Source organism: Ictalurus punctatus, chromosome 1 (assembly GCF_001660625.3).
Source record: "Ictalurus punctatus breed USDA103 chromosome 1, Coco_2.0, whole genome shotgun sequence".
NCBI lineage: Eukaryota > Metazoa > Chordata > Actinopteri > Siluriformes > Ictaluridae > Ictalurus > Ictalurus punctatus.
In genome coordinates this window covers 28,286,112-28,308,581 of record NC_030416.2, presented here as the reverse complement: position 1 = coordinate 28,308,581, position 22,470 = coordinate 28,286,112, and the positions used below count along the sequence as shown (strand labels likewise).

At 39.7% G+C, this 22,470-nt stretch overlaps 1 protein-coding gene across 4 annotated transcripts in view; it reads right to left on the bottom strand.

Annotated features, from left to right (window-relative positions):
* Nucleotides 1–22,260, bottom strand: part of slc12a7b (solute carrier family 12 member 7b) — an 88,779-nt gene extending 66,519 nt beyond the window's left edge. For 3 of the 4 annotated variants that reach the window (XM_047158094.2, XM_017479147.3, XM_017479155.3), the window contains exon 1: nucleotides 21,952–22,260. In XM_047158094.2, coding sequence (XP_047014050.1) covers nucleotides 21,952–22,126 — 175 coding nt within the window. In that variant the 5' untranslated portion in view covers nucleotides 22,127–22,260. The remainder of the gene's footprint in view (nucleotides 1–21,951) is intronic. The other variant, XM_047158093.2, reaches the window with a different exon arrangement.
* Between the last annotated feature and the right edge of the window lie 210 nt (nucleotides 22,261–22,470).

Here is a 22,470-nt window from a genome sequence, read left to right as displayed (position 1 = left end):
TCTAATCAACACAGACCTCAGCAGCAGTGCTGAGGAAAATGTGATCACTGCTGAACTGTTCCAGGAAAGCAATTGTGCATAGTTAAAATTGGCTTCAGCTACATGATGAATAGCTTCTTGTTTGCCAGCACCATCGAGTATCTTATCATAATGTCACTTCACATACAGAACTTGTCTGTTTGCACTCCATGCTTCACTACAACGTCAGTTTATGGTCAGGTTTATAGAAAAAAATATATATATTCAGGAATGCATACAAAAGCACGCATTTTTGTGTTTACAAGACAACGAAGGAAATTAAACACACACCAAAAAAAAGAAAAGAAAAGAAATGGGTGATGTTTCAATATAATATTAATACTATAATTTAATACTAAGACTGTTTTACTGTTGTTGGTATTGTTCGTACTTTAATAATACGGACAAACTTCAGTGTTACCCAAAGCAACACATATATGACTGGTTTTATTTTTGTAGAATTTGTGTAAGTAAAAAAAACACACAAAAAAACAACCACGAGTAGTGGTGTCATCAGGTGGTGTCATCAAGTGTCATCAGGAGACATAGTTCAATCTCTGACAATGCCATAGCCATGACAGCCTAGAGAGCAAAATTGGCCATGCTCTCTGGGTGGAAGGGATCACGTTACTCTCATAACCCTCATTCTTATGACCCATTACTTTTCCCCTGCCCATTATAGTGACACTAGGTGACCATGAGTGCAGTGGCAGCTCATCCATAAGGGCACCACCCCCATAATCAGTGGGGTCCAAAAGTCTGAGACCACATTCAAAATCTGGGATTCTTTTATTATTATTATTATCATTATCATTATTATTATTATTATTATTATTATTATTATTATTATTATTATTATTTAAAACTGGAAATTGACAGAAAAGTTCAGAGTTTTGAAAATTCTACACCAAAAGAAAGCAAATGTCCAACATCTTGACTATCCAACGTTCAAGATCACGCTAAATCATGCTAAAAGGTCAGATTTTCCATGAGTCTTATCCCGTCCATTGAAGGTCATGTTCAAATGACACACCGGTGGGTTTCATCTAACATGGATGATCAGGTTTTAAACAAACTTATGGAGTCTGTGTCAGCTCGACTGTCATTATAGCAAAAAAGGCGAGCATACTGATTACCAAGAAATTCTGAAATTCACATAAATATTTCGAAGATTCTGCTTTTAACAAGTTGTTGCTGAGAACATCATTTGTAATGAACACCTGTGTGTTAAACTGAAAAAAAAGAATGCCAAACAGAAACATTTTCACTAGTACTCTCAGACTTATGGACTCCACTGTACTGTATATCAATTCAACAAATGTCCTCATTCACACATTTTCAATTTACTTGAAATAAACCACCTCTTGAGTGACCACTGATTTTAAAGCGTTGCTATTTGATAGATATAAGCCAACGTTCCATTAATCTGTTCGACTTTCAAACTGTTGTGTAAACGATGCCCATTTTAGCTCCATAGAGTTATTATTGCACCTCGTGGTCAAAATTTCTCTAGTTTAAAAATAGTCCATAGCTAAATAATCGGAATTAAATCGAATAAATTTCTGCAAAGGCAAATTGTAAGTGTAGACGGTGTGTCTATGATGCATAGGACCATTTCTATTGTGAGATATACTGCAAAGATAGGCTTGATTACGGAAGATTACGGAATGTATGATGTCCATACATCAGAAATGCGTGTGCACCACAGTAACCACAAAAAAGCTGAGAAAAGGAGAAAATATGTCTCCCTCTCCTAATGTCTGAATTGTTTAGGCTGTTTTCAGGTATGTTGTGTTTTTTCAGGCTGGAAAATTTGGAGGCAAACACACCTGCTGTATCGAACCCAGTTGAACAAAGTTTAAATCCAAATCCACTTAAATCAAGCTGCTAAACTACTGGATGACTCTATGTTCTGTTAACTGTCTATTAACAACAACAACAAAAAACGCATAATTTGTGACATTATTTGGGACAAATGTGGCAAAGTACCTTGCTTACACTGAGTAGCAATGCTTAACTATATGTTGTACATCCCTTTTGAGAGTCTCTATTCAGTTCCTGATCTTGTTCCAGATTGTTACCTCTTATATCATGGGTCATGAACATCCCATGCTTTACCTTTCCAGGTTAAATAAGAATTCCCATAATATTCCTGTGATGTTCATAGTGTATACTCAGACTGCAGTCTACTCATGTGATATGGTTGCATGATGAGTACTGCACTGGTTGTAGCTTTAGTCATGAAACATTTGGAAACTCTTGTGACAAACTTATTACGCTGAATATAAAACAGACCCAGTTGCTTAACTAGTCATTATATAGAATATGCAGTTATATAAATCCCCCACTTCATTTCACTCCTGAAAACACTTTTGAATAGTTTTGAAGCCGTAAAAACCCATCACACCAAATTAAATTAAAACCCTAACTGCATTAACAAAAAAATATGCATCAGTAAGCCAGTAACCAGTAAAAGCCAGTCTTTATTCAAGTAATATATTTAGCTGCAGATAATACAGAGACATTTTTTTTATGTCAGGCTCACCCAGGCATCACATTTATCCATCAGGACTCAGACAGAGCAGCGCTTATTTGCTCTACATTCCAATAGCCAGTTAAAGACTAAAGAACAAGGAGGCCTTCCTTTGAGAACATCCCGAAAACATCACCTCCCCCACTATTACTGGAGGACTCAGGAAATGGTGGGAATTGTGTTTTCCACATGATAGGAGAGTCGTTACCCCCCAAATGTTGGGAGTGGAGTTCCCTGACTTTTATTTGGCTTCATCATGATTGTAGGAAAAACTATTTTAAGACCTAATAATATAATGCATGTTAAAGCCAAAACAAATTAGTCTCACATTAATGCAATCTGCCAAAGACTTGCCAATAACAAACACCATTAGGTGTTTTAACACATACAATTATTTCTTACTGTGTACTCATTATATACAGTCTAACACACTATCCTCTTCCGTCAATGTACTGTACCACAACTCAAACATGTAGAGTCTAAGGGTTTGTTAATTTCTATATCTAAAGCATGAAAGATATTGGATGTTTCTGTGGTAGTATTCACATGACCTCCACTAGCTTCCTGTAGTTGCTCGCAGCCAATGTAAAACACAAGTGCTTGAACAAAGCCAAAAATGGGCCCTACATACCTGAAGGAACTTATAAAACCCTACTCTGTACCATGCTGCCTTGGAGACACAAGCATGACGGGACTTGACGCAATGCCAGGTTTATTTGTCACACACCCATTTGTAGCAAGTACAAGGTTGCAGTGGAATGAGAGGCGGCAACACCAAAGACTATGCATAGCAAGTACAATAAATGGAATATATGGACAATATAACAGTGGGTATAGGGGTGAGGGATAGTGCAGTCAAAACAAGAGCATGGGTGGCTGTGGCTCAGGTGGTAGAGTCCACTAACTGTAGGGTTGGTTGTTTGATTCCCCGCCCACATGACTCCACATACCAAAGTGTCCTTGGGCAAGACACTGAACCCCAAGTTGCTCCCGATTGCAAGTTAGAGCCTTGCATGGCAGCTCTGTTACCATTGGTGTGTGAGTGTGAGTGAATGGGTGAATGAGAATCAGTGTAAAGCACTTTGGATAAAAGCGCTTTATAAGTGCAGACCATTTAGCATACAAAAATTACAAATATGTGTATGTATGTACCATTCACATATACACTAAATTTTCCTGTGCATGTGCAAATATGTCGTGTATGATCAGGTGGTATGTGTGTCTGGGTTAATATCATGTGCAGAGGAGCGGCAGGGTGTTAGATTTCATGAGTTCAGGGTTCTGATGGCTTGGAGAAAGAAGCTCCTGCTTAACCTATCGGTCCTGGTCATGTGGTTGCGGAAGCTCTTTCCTGTCCGCTGCCATCGAAACAGTGTGTAGTTGGAATGTATGGGCTCCTTTAACATTTTTCATGCCCTGGTCTTGCACTGCCTAGTGTCTATGACCTGCAGGCTGGGCAGTGCTGACTTGGTGATCTGTTAGGCCGACCTTAGCACCCTTTGCAGGGCTTTGAGGTCCTCGGCACTGTAAGTCCCGTATCAGGCAGTGATGTTCCCAAAGAGAATGGTCTCTGTAGTGGTGCTGTAAAAGGACTTCTGGATAACTGAGTAGATGCTGAACTTCTTCAGCTGACGTAAATTTTAGAGTGCTGTCTCAATTGGATGACGATGATAGTTTGATTGCTCATTATCTACTCAGCAGGAAAAACAGCACTGGCAATTAGTGCATTTCAGGATTGTCAGGATTCTGTGAATGGAATGCAAATGACTGGACACCATGCTGCTGTCTAGATGGTATGGCATTTAATATCACGTTATCTGTTTGATGTTACTTGTGTTTTCTCAACAATTTCATATTACCAGAAACTGTAAGTCAACTGTTTAATGATGTTTTGAGTTGTCGTTTTCTCTTTCTGGGCTGTTCTGATGTGGGTATTGTGGTAACCCAGAGTCAGAAACATTTCTTTGAAAGAGAGCTTTAAATTAGCCTTGTTGGCATTTATTTGCTATCTGGGTAGCACCTAGCATAGCTTTTAATTTCAAAACATAGCTAAATACAATAACAAAACAGTTGCATTGTCTTCATGTAGCAGTCTCTTGTTGCTTCACGCTCGACTGATTCAACTATTTGTTAAAATTCTTCTCTAGTTTCATTACAGTTTCAAAATTTGGTTGAACAATCCCTAAGGTACAGGCTAACCTGTGGTCCATTACTACTCTCACGAGCCAGACCTCTAGCTTTCACTAGAGAGTCTGGCACTTTTTAAAATCAAAGAGCAGCCTACTCTTTGCCTGACATTTACACAACCAACCATGTTTACTCTTCACTGTTTGAAATATATTCTCAAAAGCATTTTAAAAGCCAGAAAGATGTGGACTTTTTTCAATCCACTGGCTATCTTGTACTGAAAAAGTAACTGTCATGGGGTTTGTTTCACAGGAAACCGGCATATGGAAGTGGAATACAGTACATGGGTGTGCAGTGAGCCAATCAAATTGCAGTTCCAAGATTCTGAAGCTTGTGGCCAGAAAAGTGCAAAAATCTAAAATATCATCACTCTCTCCATAGGCCGTGGGTGGAGAGGCTGAGACTACTCCATTAAAGACTCAACAACAACCCCATTTCTGTAGTGAAAAGTAATTGGGCAGTTATTCCATTCGTCACAGCTCCATTACTGCAATTTGAAATGTGTCATTTGGAGCAGTGACGTATTTAACATTTAGTTATCATTAACATTTACAGAGCCACATAGTGTAATAGAACACAGCTGAAAGGGTTGCAGTAAGTATTTCCTTCTTTATAAGCAAATCATCACACTGTTTTCCAGTAAAGGGATCAAGGGATGCACATGGCATGGATCTATGGAAAAAAACTTACATCACATGTGCACCACATTTCCATTATTTTGACTGAATTAGAGTGTGACATTGACCTCTGGCAAAAAAGAAATAAATCGCATGATGCTCAGGATAAAAGCCATGGGCAGGAGTTTTGTGTGGGTGCGTGAAGGTGGGGGGGGGGGGGGGGGGGGGGCAGAAATGTTCACCTCATTTCAAAGTCAGAAACCGCAGTATCACTATCCTCCTGCATTCCGTCCCCTGTGGTTTAACACGGCTATTCCCAGAGTATTGATCCTTGAGGAAATATAAGAGACGTGTACAGATAGGGTTTCCAATGCACCACCTCTGAGCTGCAGGGCCATTTTACCATTCTGAAAGAATTGCATACAGGTCACCCTGATAATTAGACTATACAGTAATAATGAAACACTAAAACTGTGGTAAAATATTGAGTCAAAATGGCCCTGGGACATTTACAGAGTTGTTATTCCTGACCGGGCCTTAAAATAACTGTTTCAAACCCTGATGTGTTTAAGTATACAACCAGCCTTCAGGCACTGGAGCATTTCTTAGGAAGTTTAGTGCACCAAGACAGGCATTTACACATGTTTGTTTTGTCAGGTCTTAAGTCTTAACCTTTGCTTTATTGACTGTGTCATGCTACAAGGCCTGTATTTGTTATGCTGACACAGCTCTCATTTACTTTGTATCCTAACAACTAATGCCCCCGGCAAAAGTCATCACCGCTGAGCGATCATGTGGAGCGAGTAAGTGCATACAGAGAGTCAGCTGTTAATGACAGACAGGGTAAGATGGACACAGCATCCGTCCCTGAATCTTATTGTTCACCCTAATCCAATAAGGTTCTCGTACATTGGATTTTGGCTCTGAAGTCAGATTAACATGCTTGATAATGCTGAATGTACATTACACAATATCTTGTAGTGTGAGCACCTTACACCTTACAACAAGTAGCAAGAAGAGATGAGCAACAGCCAGGGAGGGTCAAAAAGGAAACTATCGTAAGCACAATAATGTTGCTTCTATAAGAAATTATTTGGCATGTCATACCTGTATGGTTGTTAGGAAATGCAAAATGACTGCTGGAACTATCGGTTTAAAAAAAATCCACACCGATAGTTTTTCCCGGTTGCGTCCGTTGCAGGAGAGGCTGAGAAGGGTCCGCTGTCATTATATAGTATGAGAGCGGCCTCAAGAGGCGAAATATAAACTATCACTGACTAATTTTGTTGTGATATTTGAAGTGTTTTTTAATTCATTTTGGATGTATATCTTTTATTTACTTTAATATTTATTAATAGTTAATATATATTCATATTTATATCATTTTAAAAAGTACAGTACATTTTCATGGTACAGTCAGTACTGTTTATTTTTGTAATAAAGTTCAGCAGTATTTCACTTTGAGTGTTATGTTTTCATTAAGTATTCCTTTTAAAAACTATCGGCTGATTAATCTGTTATCACCAGGTACTGCCCGACTTAGATACCGGTTTCGGTTAAATCCGACCTCTAATACCTATGCTTCTTTTGATTACGCCTCCAGGTCTCGTTGCAGAACAGACAATCCTCACTGGCCGCATTGCCCCAGAACATTCTTTCGCTACATTATTTTCTTATTTCTCATTTCCATGCAAACTACTGCAAACATAACAACCACAGACAGTTGCTAAGGCTCCATCTTGATAAAGTCATATGATAGACAGCTCTCGTGTTAATTTTCATAAGAAAATTTGTTTTGGGAATCAAGCATGCTTCAATGGGGATTTCTCAAGGTGAAAGATTGTGTAGTGTGTAAGCTTTGTCTGCGATGGGTTGTGTAGTGTACACACTACTACGTCCACAAAACAACAGATTGCAAGGGAAGTCATTTGGTGTGAGAAGTATAGCGATTTGAAATGTTTAAACTCTGCGTTACCATTAAGCATAAGGGTTCACATCTCCACTTCCTTCTTGCTGAGAAAGTTTATTTAAAAGCTCGACATATCACCGCTAACTCTCCTTGAGGTTCCATTTTTTCCCAATGTGAGGCAAAATATATGGTATGATGATCAAACAACCCTATAAGACATACCAAATATCACATTGTTTGATATATCTTAGTAAAAGGAAAAATACTCTGTTTTGTGTGGATGTTATACTTCATGCTAGCATGATACTTTTATGTATATAGGATATCCTCAGGTATATAGGATATTTCACAACGCACTGCATCTGGACATAATTTTTTTTGTAACTGCTATCTAAAGTGGTACAGAAGGATTTAACAGATAACAAGGAAGTGATGTGTTGCTCTGTAACCTACATTACATTAATCTGATTTCGACAATCCTAGCACTCCCTAATCTTAAGAGTGTGACTGGAATGAGCTTCTTCCTCTTTAACACCACAGTATGAATAAAATCCCATACTGTAATTATTTTGCTACTATTACAATAGTTACTATTAGTAACATTCCTTCTAATATGTTCAGAACACTCTGATGAACTCTTGATTTTCCACTGATGTTTGGATTTTGAAAGAACTTTAACTTGGAAACAAAACTGAGTGGATTACACGGTTAGGTAGAATTGCAATTGAATCAAGTGATCATGTGAATCATCAAAACATGCACAGAAACATGCAGCTAGAACATCTCATTTCAGCTCACAGCACGCAATAAAGCATTTGGTAATAGGGTAGAGGACTTATTGAGGTTTCCTGATGATATAAAGTTATGCAACGCTCCTGCAGAACCCAAGATTAAAATCCCAGCTTCGGGATTGTTCACTGTTTGAACCTTTCTAACTGGGAGAGCAAACATGAGATGACAGGGTGTTTAAACTAACTTTGAAACAAAAGAAGTAAGAGGTTGAGTGTGTTTCTGTAGAAAAGAAGCCGCTGCTTCTATTTAAGACATTGATTCTCAAGGTGTGGTCTGTGAAGCATAGCCAGGTAGATGGAAACGTACATGAATGGGTTTGATAAAACCTTAATAACATGATGAAACCAAGTATGCCACTTAATAGCTTGTTAGGAACAGCACAGGGTCAGCCATGATATGGCATCCCTGGAGCAGAGAGGATTAAGGACCATGCTCAAGGGCCCAACAATGGCTGCTTGAACCCCCGACCTTCTAATCAGTAACCGATTGTGTTAACCGTTGTCCCACCACTGCCCACCAAATGGTTTCACATACTGTGTAGCACAGCTTGTTAGGAAGCTGGGGTCAGAGCACAGGGTCAGCTATGATGCAGCACCCCTGGCGCACAGGGGGTTAAGAGCCTTCCTCAATGGTCAAACAGTGGCCCCTTGGTGGTGCTGGTGCTGCCCGACCTTCTGATCAGTAACCCAGAATCTTAACTCAAAAACGAGTTTAAAATGAATCTGTACTGTAGGGTCCATGGATTTCTCACTGTTAGACACCATCCATCCTATCTGTCTGTCCTGGCATCTTCCCTCACAATCTTCGAGAGCTTTAACCACAGAGCTATGAGTAATGAAGACATATACGTTGGATAAAGTTGTTGTGACTGTGGCACCACCTCCTGGTGATCCACTGCAAAAGCAACACACTTTCCTTTCCAGACATTAGTGGAAAATTCCACATGATTTTAAACAGGAATTGAAGAATTACTGCCTACCTAGAGTAAACTAGGTTTTAAAAAAAAAAAAAAAAAACCAACAAACAAAAAAAACCATTCAAATATGATTAAGATACAGAACACAATCTTACACATTATCTTACACATTATAAAGATAAGACATTATGCAAACCTGAGCATACCCTTCAACTATTGTGTACACACAAATATTATGAAAAAAATGTGGGGAAGGCGTGATATCCTAGGAAAATTTATAAGGTAATTTTCCTGGCAACTCTAATCCACACAGCCTACCCTGAAGTCCCAGTTGTTTACAAGTCAAAAGACAAAAGCCCATTTATTAAACTTTTAAGGCAGATTTTTCAAACTCATTTGCTGTTTTGGCTTTAAGAAAAGATCAGGAACCTCTGAGTCACATATAATCACGGCAATGTTAAGGTATGAGGTATTCAAGTCAAGCACATGCCCAGCCAGTCCAAGTGAAGACAGAGAAATGTCTAATGTTCCAGTACTATAAACATGTTTATTATAATTACTGCATTTACTTTCTATCAAATCAGCCCACACAAGAACTTACACTAGAAGGACATTCAGGTCAATTTTGAGGCTGATTCTCCTGACAAAAACATGCCCTGATTTTACCCTGAGCTTAAACGATAAGTGTTCTGTGCATACAATCTAATACTAACTCTACATATTCTCTCATGAAGTCCAACAATTAAAGTTCAATAATCATGTCTTTTGGTATAGGTACAGTTGACACCAAAGGTTTACATACAGTACACCAAGGCTAAATATTCAAACTACACACATTTCATGTTACCACACATTTCCTGTGTTAAGTCAATTTGGGTTTCTACTTTCTTTCCATAACTGGTCATTTCAAAATAATAGCTAAGGGTCAGGTTCTTTTAAGATTTTATTTACTATATCAGTGGTTCAAAATTTTCAGTGGGTCAAAAGTTTACATACACTTTGTTAGTATTTGGTGGCAAGAGCCTATTAAGTGCTCGAACTTCCACAAGCTTCTCACGATACTTTACCAGAATTTTTCGCTCACTCCTCCTAATAGAACTGGTGTAACTCAGTCAAGTTTGTGTTTGTTATTGCTCAGACATGCTTTTTTAGTTTAATCCATAAATTCTCAGCTCAGGGCTTTGTGATAGCCACTCCAAAACATTCACTTTGTTGTCACAGCTTTGGAGGTGTGCTTATCCTGCTGGAAGACCCAGTTGTGACACTTTATGGCTGATGTCTGGAGGTGGTCTTCATGCTGCCATCTATTTTCAAAGGTGTTTTTCCAGCAAAACACCCATACAACATGATGCTGCCACCCCCAAGCTTCACAGTCGGGATGGTGTTCTTTAGATTTAAAACGTTACCCCTTTCCCTCCATACATTGTGCTCATCATTATGGACAAAAAACGTACATTTTGTTTCAGCTGATTAGAGAACATTCCTCCAAAAAACTATTTTTAATGCCGATCTTGGAGGTCTTCCTCCTTGTGTGACAGCCTTTGCGCGGCGATGAAAGACTCTCTTAACAGTGGATGTACATACTTTGGTACATTATGCCTCCAACTCCTTCACCAATTCCTTTGTTGTTGTCTTGGAGTTTAGTTGAACCTTTTGACCTAAGGTTTATTCATCCCTGGGAGTTAGTTTGTGCCTCTTTTCTGAACATTGCAGTGTCTCTGGGGTGCCAACGACTTTATATTTGCATACAATTGTTTGCACAGTTGCTCACAGTACCTTAAGTTGTTTGGAAATTGATCCTAAGAAGAAGTTCCACAGTTCCACATTTTTTTCTGAAGTCTTGGCTGAGTAGCTTGGATTTTCCCATGGTATCAAGGGCAAAAAAGGCACTAGCTCTAGGTAGGCCCTTGCACAGCCACATGTGCACTCCTAATTAACTCTTAGTTATGATAATTGTCAGTCAGGAGCTTTAAAAGTGATTACATCAGTTTCTGGAGTCTTCTACCGTGCTTAAAGCAGCAGTCAACTTGGTGTGTGTAATTTTAACCCACGGGCGTTCTGATACAGTGAATTAAAGTTGAAATAAACCTGTTTCTAATCAAGTGTTTTAAAATGACTTCTAATATGAACAAAGCAGATGCCCTAATTGGCTTGCCAAAAGAAATGTATGGTAACATGAACCGTGTGGTTGTGAGAAACTGAGATTGGCCTTAACTGTATGCATGCATTCAATCTAGCAAACATTCAAATGGGGGGGGGCAGGCTCATTCACAAAGCCAAGTGAATTTGAAAAAGAACTGAATATTCACACAGCACCCACTACAAATACATCTCTGAGGTAATCAGATTGTAAAATTAGTAAGAGGAGTTCAGCGCTGAAGTGACGAAGTCTATATATATCTCTAATATATATCTATATTCAGTACATCATTCTGTATGACGCATTTGAAAAACTAAATACAGTAAGAACTTCTAAACATAGTAAGAACTGAAAGGAATTTTTACCCCACCCCAATGCAGACAGAAGACACATGTACGCTCAAACAAATGTCTCAAATGTCAAAGCACTCTTTCAGCTGTCTGCTTGACAAGACGGGATCAGGTGATGCTTTATTTTTCCCTCTTATGCAATGGGAAAGTTGTGCCCAGCATGCCACAGACAGCTCTGGTGACTGGTAGAGGCTTCCTGAGGTATGAGGGGAGGGAGTGTCAGGGGAAGTCATCTAAAACCACAGACACCTCAGGCTTTCATGCCAGCAGCTTAACTCCAATAAGTGAAAGAGACAGCTGAGTAGAGTTCACATCTGAGATTTAATAGCGTAGCATAATCTACAGCAGACTGGTGACTCACACGTCTGTTCTTAGACTGGCAGCAGTAATAAAGAAATTCTGTGAATTCGCAGACAGGTCATGGTCATTTAGTTTGAAAACAGAAAATTGGTGGTGTTTTATTCTGCCATGACCTGTTTTTCAGTAACGTTATAGGATACTCAAGCTTTTCACTACGACAAGAACAAACAGGCTTAACAATAGATTCTCTTAATTATTCTTTTAATAAGAGAATAACAGTGTGATTCTATACCATAATCACATTAATCCCTAACTTCCAGCCACCCACAAAACATTCCCCATAAATCCAGACTTTTTCCTTTAGTACAGTATTATAAAATAAATAGATCGACAGACAGACAGATAAATGCACAGTCTGCGCTTAAACGCAGCAGAACAGTTGGTTGCATTTCCTCAAGTAAGTAAGAGGAAAGCAAAAATTATGACCATGATTAAAATACGATTAATTATACAACCACATGATATTACAAAAATGATATCTTAAGTCAGAAGTCAGTTACTAAATAAAATCCATAGACCCCTGGAGTAGGTGTGGTTATTTACAGCTTACACATTTCAGATCCACTGAGAGCTACAACTCAGTATGTTATGAGCACAGATGTACACACACACACACACACACACACACACACACACCACACCCACACACATAAACACACATACACACACCCACCACATACACATACCACATACACACCCACAGACACACAGACACACAGACACACACACACACACACACACACATACAGTGAGGGAAAAAAGTATTTGATGAGTATTTGAGAAGGTGACAACAGTTGGTGCGATTATTCGCACATGAAAGAAACACAAAAGAACTGTCAATCTCCCTTGGCCTGGGGCTCCATGCAAGATCTCACATCGTGGAGTTGCATTGATCATGAGAACAGTGAGGAATCAGCCCAGAACTACACGGGTGGATCTCCTCAATGATCTCAAGGCAGCTGGGACCATAGTCACCAAGAAAACAATTGGTAACACACTACGCCGTGAAGGACTGAAATCCTGCAGCGCCCGCAAGGTCCCCCTGCTAAAGAAAGCACATATACATGCCCGTCTGAAGTTTGCCAATGAACATCTGAATGATTCAGAGGACAACTGGGTGAAAGTGTTGTGGTCAGATGAGACCAAAATGGAGCTCTTTGGCATCAACTCAACTCGCCGTGTTTGGAGGAGGAGGAATGCTGCCTATGACCCCTGGAACACCATCCCCACCGTCAAACATGGAGGTGGAAACATTATGCTTTGGGGGTGTTTTTCTGCTAAGGGGACAGGACAACTTCACCGCATCAAAGGGACGATGGACGGGGCCATGTACCGTCAAATCTTGGGTGAGAACCTCCTTCCCTCAGACAGGGCATTGAACATGGGTCGTGGATGGGTATTCCAGCATGACAATGACCCAAAACACACAGCCAAGGCAACAAAGGAGTGGCTCAAGAAGAAGCACATTAAGGTCCTGGAGTGGCCTAGCCAGTCTCCAGACCTTAATCCCATACAAAATCTGTGCGGGGAGCTGAAGGTTCGAGTTGCCAAACGTCAGCCTCAAAACCTTAATGACTTGAAGATCTGCAAAGAGGAGTGGGACAAAATCCCTCCTGAGATGTGTGTAAACCTGGTGGCCAACTCCAAGAAACGTCTGACCTCTGTGATTGCCAACAAGGGTTTTGCCACCAAGTACTAAGTCATGTTTTGCAGAGGGGTCAAATACTTATTTCCCTCATTAAAATGGAAATCAATTTATAACATTTTTGACATGCGTTTTTCTGTATTTTCTTCTTGTTGTTGTTATTCTGTCTCTCACTGTTCAAATAAATCTACGATTAAAATTATACAAATTATAAAATAATAATTATAAAATTATATAATTACTGATCATTTCAAAATCAGCAGGGGATCAAATACTTTTTTCCCCCTCACTGTATATATATATATATATATATATATATATATATATATATATATATATATATATATACACACACACACACCCACACCACATACACGCACATAAACACACCACATACACACACCCCAACATACATACACACATACCCACATACACACACACACACACACACACACACATACATACATACATACATACACACACACACAAGATGGAGGGTCAGTCGATGTGTACGGCTCAGCAAAACACAGGGAGTAACTAGACACTGCAAACTAAAATATGATATGGACAGAAAATGGGAGCTCAGTTTAGCTTAGACTTTTGAAAGTGCGAGATTCACTGACTGTCTATAACCTATAAGCATAAACCTAAAAACACAAAAGGTATGAAAAATAAATGGCATAATCAATGTAAACAAAAATAAAACAAAGTGCAGTGCTTTTTCATGAAATATTGATTTCCTTAAAATGTCCAAAGACTTTACACTGCATCATCACTGAAGCTTTTATAGTCCCTGAGAGACTATTACAGCCTGCACCATTGTAAATCTATTCATTGTGGGCAATAAACACAATCATCAATCTTAATGAAGAAAAACAAGAAGGCCAAAGCAGTGAAGGAAACACTCCTCTCAGCTTAGGCAATAACAGTCCCAACAGAGAGCAGTACCAAGGTGACACGGTTATGTCACATCAAAACACGAGTCACTGCATCCAAAACTACATAGAGGGCAAGCACACAGTTAGGCTGTGTTTTGTTCATTAGGTAACAAAAAATGTTTAATTCCAGTAGTTTTCATTTGAACTACACAAACCAGAGACGGAGTGCCAACCCATCGCAGAGAACAATCACACACACACACTACGGACAATTTGGAAATGCCAATCAGCCTACAACGCACGTCTTCAGAGTGTGGGAGGAAACCGGAGTATCTGGAGGAAACCCCCAAAGCGTAGGGAGAAAATCCAAACTCCTTATACACAGGGCAGAGGCGAAATTCTAACTCCCAAAGCCGGAGGTGTGAAGTAAATGTGCTACTCACACTAAGCCACCGTGCCCTGCTATGTATAAATCTATTAATCAAAAGGAGATGCACATTAACAACTCTTTTAATATGTATGTGTCTGTGTGTGTGTGTGATCATGTTATATGAAGAATAAACATTCTTACAACAAATTCTTAATGAGCGCTTGTATCCTCTCATGTCATGGCTTCAACAGGCCACCTTAAATCCACAACCCCCATCTCCCTTTCAGCTGCACATAAGGGCATCAGCTCCAGGAAAGCCACCACCATCACCCACTTCCTGAGAGTAAGCTTGTGTCTGAATGTGTGTGTGTGTGTGTGTGTGTGCATGCATGTATGTGTGTGTGTGTGTGTGAGTGTGTATATGCATGTGTGTGTGTGCATGCATTTGTGTGTGTGTGTGTGTGTGTGTGTGTATATATATGCATGTGTGTGTTTGAAAACCACTAAATTATGCATACAAGAGATATTCCAGAAAGAGGGTGGAGACCTAATGACCTGGAATAATGCGCTTCAGTGCTTGATTCTGTGCCTGTATAAATTCCCGCCCCCAAAACCACTGTAACCTATCAACCCATCCAGTTGAAAATACCAACACAGCTGCATTTCTGTATAAATTTCCAAGTTGTTGTTTGGTGCTAAACGTCAATCAACGGCAATAGTATTTAATCAACTTCATTCACACATTTACTGTATTGTTATTATCGATAACTGTGGTAGGTTAAAAACAGACCAGTACTTGAGGCCTTCCCAAGACCATGTATGGAAATTTGGGAGAGCAGAAAAGAGCAATAAAGGGCTGGTGGGCAAACACTTGTTTCCACGTTACACATAAATCTTTACCCATTTCAGTGGTGTATATCAGGTTCATTAATAGAACAGGAGTAAAGAACACTGAGGCTGAAGAGGTCTGAAGATCTTAAGTGTTGATCTTAACTCTTGAAGAGTTCCTGGACGAGTTGCTGATCTCCAGGAAAGATTCACTGCTGCTTTACATGTCCTCCATTTGAATATAATGGGTTGGCAAAACCACTGTGGTGCACTGGTCTCTTACTCAATAATTTGTAGACTATTCCAGACTGATATATTATCCCCTCCGAAAGTATTGTAACAGAAAGGCCAATTATTATTATTTTTTGCTATATTTAAGACATTTGGGTTGGTCAGAATATCAGCTTTCATTTCCTGATATTTAAACCTAGATGTGTTAAACAACTTAATGAGTGAACCCACTCATTTTTTCAAGTAGGCAAAAATAATGGAACATGTGACTAAGCGTTTCTTGCTGCCCAGGTGTGCCCCGATAAAATGATTATTTATGAACAATAATAGCTCTGAATGTCTACCCTGGGTTTCACCTGTGAAGACTGTGTTTGTTGTTAAAAAGGATAAACCAATATGAACACCAGAGAGCTGTCTATGGGAGAACAGCAAGCCATTTTGAAGCTGAGAAACGAGGGAAAATCAATCAGAGCCATTACACAAGCATTGGGCATAGCTAATACAACCATGTTTAATGTCCTGAAAAAGAAGGTACCAATCAAACAACCAAATATTTAAGTGTTTGTAAACATTTAATTTCCTTTAAGACTATCTTTTCCTACTTTTGCACACCTAAAAACTGGTTGGTCTGCCACCAAATGTGCCATGTTCTAAGTTGTTTAACACAACCAGATGCAAATATTAGGAAACGCAAGCTGAAATTCTGATCTGTTGTCTCATATTCATCTTTTGATCTCAAACCCATATGTCTTCGGCGTATAGCAAAAACAAAGAATTGGCCTTGCTATTCCAATACTTTCGGAGGGGACTGTATATTACAATAAATGTAATTTTGTATTTATTTTTAATATTTATTTAAATATTCCTTTGATAGTGGCATTGTGGCTTTGACTTGCTCCTCTGTTTACTTGTGTGCCATTTGTCTGGTATTACATTTCAACTAAAGATTTGAAAGTACTGAAGAATTGGACCACAAAAACAATCCATAGACAATCATCTAATCACATCATTGCACTTACATAAAGCCTTGCAGTTATGTTGTTGTTTAAAAGGTCTGACATATATCCTATTTGATGCCCAAAATAGAGTCTTATCTTTTCCTAACATGGAACACGTTTCCTTATAATGTGGAGCCTATCTACACATCATTTTAAACAAATAACTGTCAATCGCCAACTGTCAACTGTCAATTGGAAACACAGACTACTAATAAAACAAATCTGATATGAGTTTTACAGCTGCACTGTATATAACATAATAGCCCATAAAAAAAAAAATCAGACATCTAAAGTATGTCTTGATTACTAGCTGAGACATTTATCTTGACACGTAGCAGCACCAGAGCAGAATATAAGAAGAGTATGCTTCAATCAAGTCAGTCAATTTCATGTAAAAACCCAAACTACCACCAGAGACATTCAGTATGTTTACATGGACAACAATAATCCGATATTAACCCCGATTAAGACAATACTCAATTAAGAAACCGATTAAGAAACTACAATGTAAACAGCTGTTTTTATTACCTTAATCCGATTAAAGTCATACTTGAAGTAAACACAAATCGAATTAAAACATGTGGAGTACTCCTGTGTTAATCGCATTATCGACGTGCGTTATAGACATGTACACACCTTAATCACACTATTAATTTCGTGTGGAAGTTTTCACCACATTGTGGTACAGGACACGTACACACACACAGTGCTCAACCGTTGGACGGCAAACAAGAGAGTACAGCTGCGTCCAAATCCACGTACTTACCTACTACATAGTTGGCGAAATACACATCTATAGCAAGTAAGTATGCGGATTTGGAAAGTAACTTATTTGAGTGGATTACACGGTAAGTAACTTATAGTAGGTAAGTATGCGGATTCGGAAGCAGCCCACGGTTTCAAGCAGTCGTCTATTTGCACGTACAGCATGACAAATAATTAACCACACTTGAAGCTTTCATAAAATTAAAAATGAAACACCCAAAACTGTATACGGTACCTTAACGAAGACCAACTGTATGCTGATACGTGAAATTCTGGAGGAAACGTCGGACGGCGTGGCACGATGCCGTAATGACGTGTGCTGTTAATCGATCTATGTTCTATAACATGTACAACAGGAACATGAAAGGAATATTCTAAAAGCGACTCATATAAACACCTTAATCGCAGTATTGTCTTATTCAGAATAAGGTCAATAATTAGATTACTGCTGTCCATGAAAACGTCCTAACTGTGTTGCTCTCAATCAAATCTGTTTTTGAAGGACACCTGGTTCACACTGCTTTTAAAGATGCAGCAGAAGTCTTAATTTTTATATTAGCAACAAGTTTGGTATGATAAGCATGTCAAATATGATGCGTCACTTTTTTGACTGGTGTTGTGAATGTATTTATTAACTGCAATTAAAACACATTAGATACATACATATGCAAAACACAGTCAAGGTGGAGTCCATAGGAATGTCTGTAAATGTTTTAGAACCATGTGACCTACTATGTTAATGCACAAAAGTAAACAAATAAAGAATTTAAACAAGAACTGGTCAGGGCTGTTTGTTTAATCCGTGTGCAGCTAATAAAACTGATCAAATACAGCCTTGTTTATTCCTTTCCAGTGGCTGGTGGTATAAATTGGCTCGCAGAGCTAAAAATCAATGCAATGTTTTGTTTTTGGCATCCATGTCAGATTATTTCATGTTAACAAATGTGACAGTCAGTGAGTCATGTCAAGTGATTCCACTGAGTGAGACACTCCTTAGATTTGTTACCCATTTTGGCTGATAGCCATATCACAGAACATCTGCAACACATCATATGTAATGAGTGCGAAGGTGCATATGAAATACAGTCGTTGGTGTACTGAACATGAACAAGGTGGATTATTTAGTCCATCATCCTTTTTTCCCCAAAATGTCTTTGGAGGTAAAACTGAGAGTAGATAAACTATGCCCACATTATTCACGCAAAGTACAAGCTACACAAAAGGACAAAGTACAGAACTATATAAGATTATATTAAATGGTCTGCACTTATATAGCGCTTTTATCCAAAGCGCTTTACACTGCGTCTCATTCACACACACTCACACACCAATGGTAGCAGATTTTCTTTCTCTTATAGAGCCCCACAGTTATGGAACAGTCTACCAATTAGTGTTCGGGAGTCAGACACAGTCTCAGTCTCACTATTTAAGTCTAGGCTTAAAACGTATTTGTTTACTCAAGCTTACCATGACTAGACTTTCTGTTACGCTAAGTACAGTCCTAATAATCTTTTCTCTCCCTCTCTCCTTATGTCAAGCCACACACGATTTTATGGAGATACTAGAGATCCTAGTCCTCTCTGCTCTCCAGACCTGCCTGATCCGTTTCAGATGTCTTACCTCTGGATGGAGCTCTCATCTACTCCAATTCCAGATTGCTGGGACTATGGCTGCTTCTAAGGCCAAACAGACTTCATATAAATCCATAATGAACTTTTTCACACTATCCGGTGTTACCGGAATCAAACCGCCAACCCTACGATTACTGGACAACCCGCTCTACCACCTGAGCCACAGCCGCTTAGTTTAAGCAAAACACAAATACAGCTCCCTGAAGTGTCTAAGTTTGCCCCCACATCATTTTTATTATGCCATCGATTAACCCTCATGGAATAATGTATTGGCGCACGGTGGATTTGTAGTTAGCACATTTGCCTCGTACCTCCAGGATTCTGGGTTTGATTCCCGCCTCTGCTCTGTGTGCGCAGAGTATGCATGTTCACATGCTTCGGTGGGTTAGTCCAGTTTTCTCTCCCAGTCCAAAGACATGCATTGTAGGCTGACTGGCATCTCTAAATTGTCCACAGTGTGTGAATGACCATGTGTGAGATTGTGCCCTACAATGGGTTGGCACCCTGTCCAGGGTGTGCCCCGAATACCCTGGTATAGGCGCCAGGCTCCCACGACCCTGTGTAGGATAAGTGGTACAGAAAATGGATGGATGGATGGATCTAATGTATTGCTCATCTCTAATCATTTCATTGTCAAGCTATTGATACTATAGTTAGTTGTTCAATTTTAGGTCTCCCATCTAATATTACCACCAGCCACCACTGTTATCATTCATATCATATCCTTCTCCACTTTCCGTCAATTTGAAATTTATCCTGCATCATGAAAGTGTTATCAAAGCAGACGTTAGGCTGAAAAGTCCCAACAAATCTGGACGGAAAATGTGGCGAGACAGTAACCCCATACTGAGCACTCAACCACTACCTGTACTGTATATGAAAACACATCCAGTCATAGCATCTCCTTTTTTCCTTCCACAGAAGCAGACATTAAGCTTATATTACGGAAAGTCATCAGATTTATCACATTAATGGTAATGCACCGACATAATTAACAAACTAATCCTGGTTAAAGGAGTACGTTATCTTGGAAAAAAGGTAACAGAATCCACCTCTGACACTAACAGACAAGACTAAAAGCCTACTTTAAGAGTCTGGCAACTTGATTTCCAACACCAATTAGATGAGTCAGTATTAATATTGGACATAGCAACGCCTGAAAGCTGAATTAAAGATCATCCATCTACACATCAAAAGATAAGATTACACCTGCTGGCTGATATTAATTTAAGAGAAGCTATGTGTGATAAAAAAAATAATAATAATAATAAAAAAAACCAATGGGAATCCTCAATGTCCAACATGCAGTCTAGACATAACATGTCTAGGGATAATAACTAATATTTAATTAACTCTACTGAGCCTCTTAAGCTATTTTCAGAACTATACCATTTCCCAGAATCGCATAATTGCCTTTCCACTTCAGATTCTGACTTAAAATACACATCCCTTTGTCTGCTTTAGTCCTCCCTTTTAGTATACACTAATCCGAAAAAAAATCTACACACAGTATGAACACATAAATGTTAAGAAATCACAGAGGAAGCAGGAAGGACGTGCATCAGCTTGCCCGGCTTCGGTTCTCCTGATGGCCTTCGGCTGCTCGGCTCCACAGAGCTGGGGTGTGAGATGTGTGTCACACTAAACATGATGCCTTGTTTTGTTTACTAAACAGCATAAGTCATCCACCAAAGCATTTAACTTGCTTTCTAAAATGTACGGTGTCTTTTTGGTGATCCACTAAATACAGTTTAAAGCAAGGGCACTCGACTTCCCAGACTCTTGATAAATGATTTCAAAGAGGTTGTGTATCTTGTACGTAAATCCATATATCATCCCTTTTCCATACCGCTTATCCAACACAGGGTCACAGGGGAGTGTTGAGCCTATATCATGGAGCTCGGGGCACAAGGTGGGGGATGGGGTGCCAACCCATCACAGGGCGCAATCCCACACACATTCACACACTACGGACAATTTTCTAAATGCCAATTGGACTACAACGCATGTCTTTGGACTGGGGGAGGAAACCGGAGTACACCGGAGTACCCCGAAGGAACCATGCAAGCTCCGTGCACACAGGGCAGAGGCGGGATTAGAACCCACAATCCTAGTGGTGCAAGGCAGGCGTGCTAACAACTTTGCGATCAAGGACTACATATTTTGGACTAGGATTATAGGAATCTTTTAGGATTCTCAAAATTTGTCTCACACGACCAAATCCTGGCCAAAATCGCACAGAGTGAACCCGGCTTAAGAACCAAAACCCTATTAAATATTGAGAACTGTTGGGAATCTGCCATAATTAGCAGCCTGTTCTGCAGAAATCGAGCTCTTAAAAGTCACAGGTGTCAGATGTCATATTCTTAAAGCCATATTCATCATTTTATCCAAAGCAATCTGTGCAATGGACTGGAAGTTTTCCCAACCACTAGCAGAGGGGAAAAGAAATGATGTGCATGTACTGTCCTAATGTGATAACTTGATATATTTATATCAATAGAAATACAACCCTCAGGCATGGAAGAGCAAATGAATAAATCACATGAATGGATGGAAAATGATGGGAAGCTCATCCTATTTATTTTGTCCTTGGAGTAGAGGTGTTAGCTTACCCATTACATCTCTCTTATTCTCTGAGCTCAGATATACACACTCATGCTTGGCAGTGCGTGGTGATCATGTTAAAGCCGGTGTAATTCCTCCCCTACTGTACAGGTTTGTCCTACACTTCACTCGAGCGATCGTGTAGAAAAGTAGAAAAGCAAGCAACAGTCACTCACCGTATTTGTTCGGCTCTCTGTTGTACTGGAGGATAGGAACAGCCTCTGGCTCATCTAAATCTCCCTCACCTCCAAACACAGGTAAGAGCTCCTGGTTATTATCGTGATGATTAATCTCCTGCTCCTCGCTGTCACAGCTCTGAGCCACCGGCAGAACCACGAACCTCTCCGTCATGTTTGTGCGCCTCGATCTCACGGCCGTTTCACGGGTCAGATGGCGCTCGGTGAGTCGCTCATAGCGACACGGCGGTATGTGCAGTGTACCCGTGCGTTCATAACACAATGTACGAGAGCGGCAACCTCCATGCAGCCCTGTCAATCCATGCCGCGGTGGGCGTGTCCCAGCGCTGATTGGTCGAGCCGCGAGCGAGCCGCCTGTCAGTCAGAGATGAGCCTGGAACGTCACTGTCCAAAACAAAGAGATGTTTCTGAAAGTGGAATGAGGAAACTTTCTCTCCTTGTTTTTAATGCAGTATTTGGAAAAGCTAACCTATATTATGAAAATGATATGCCATATAA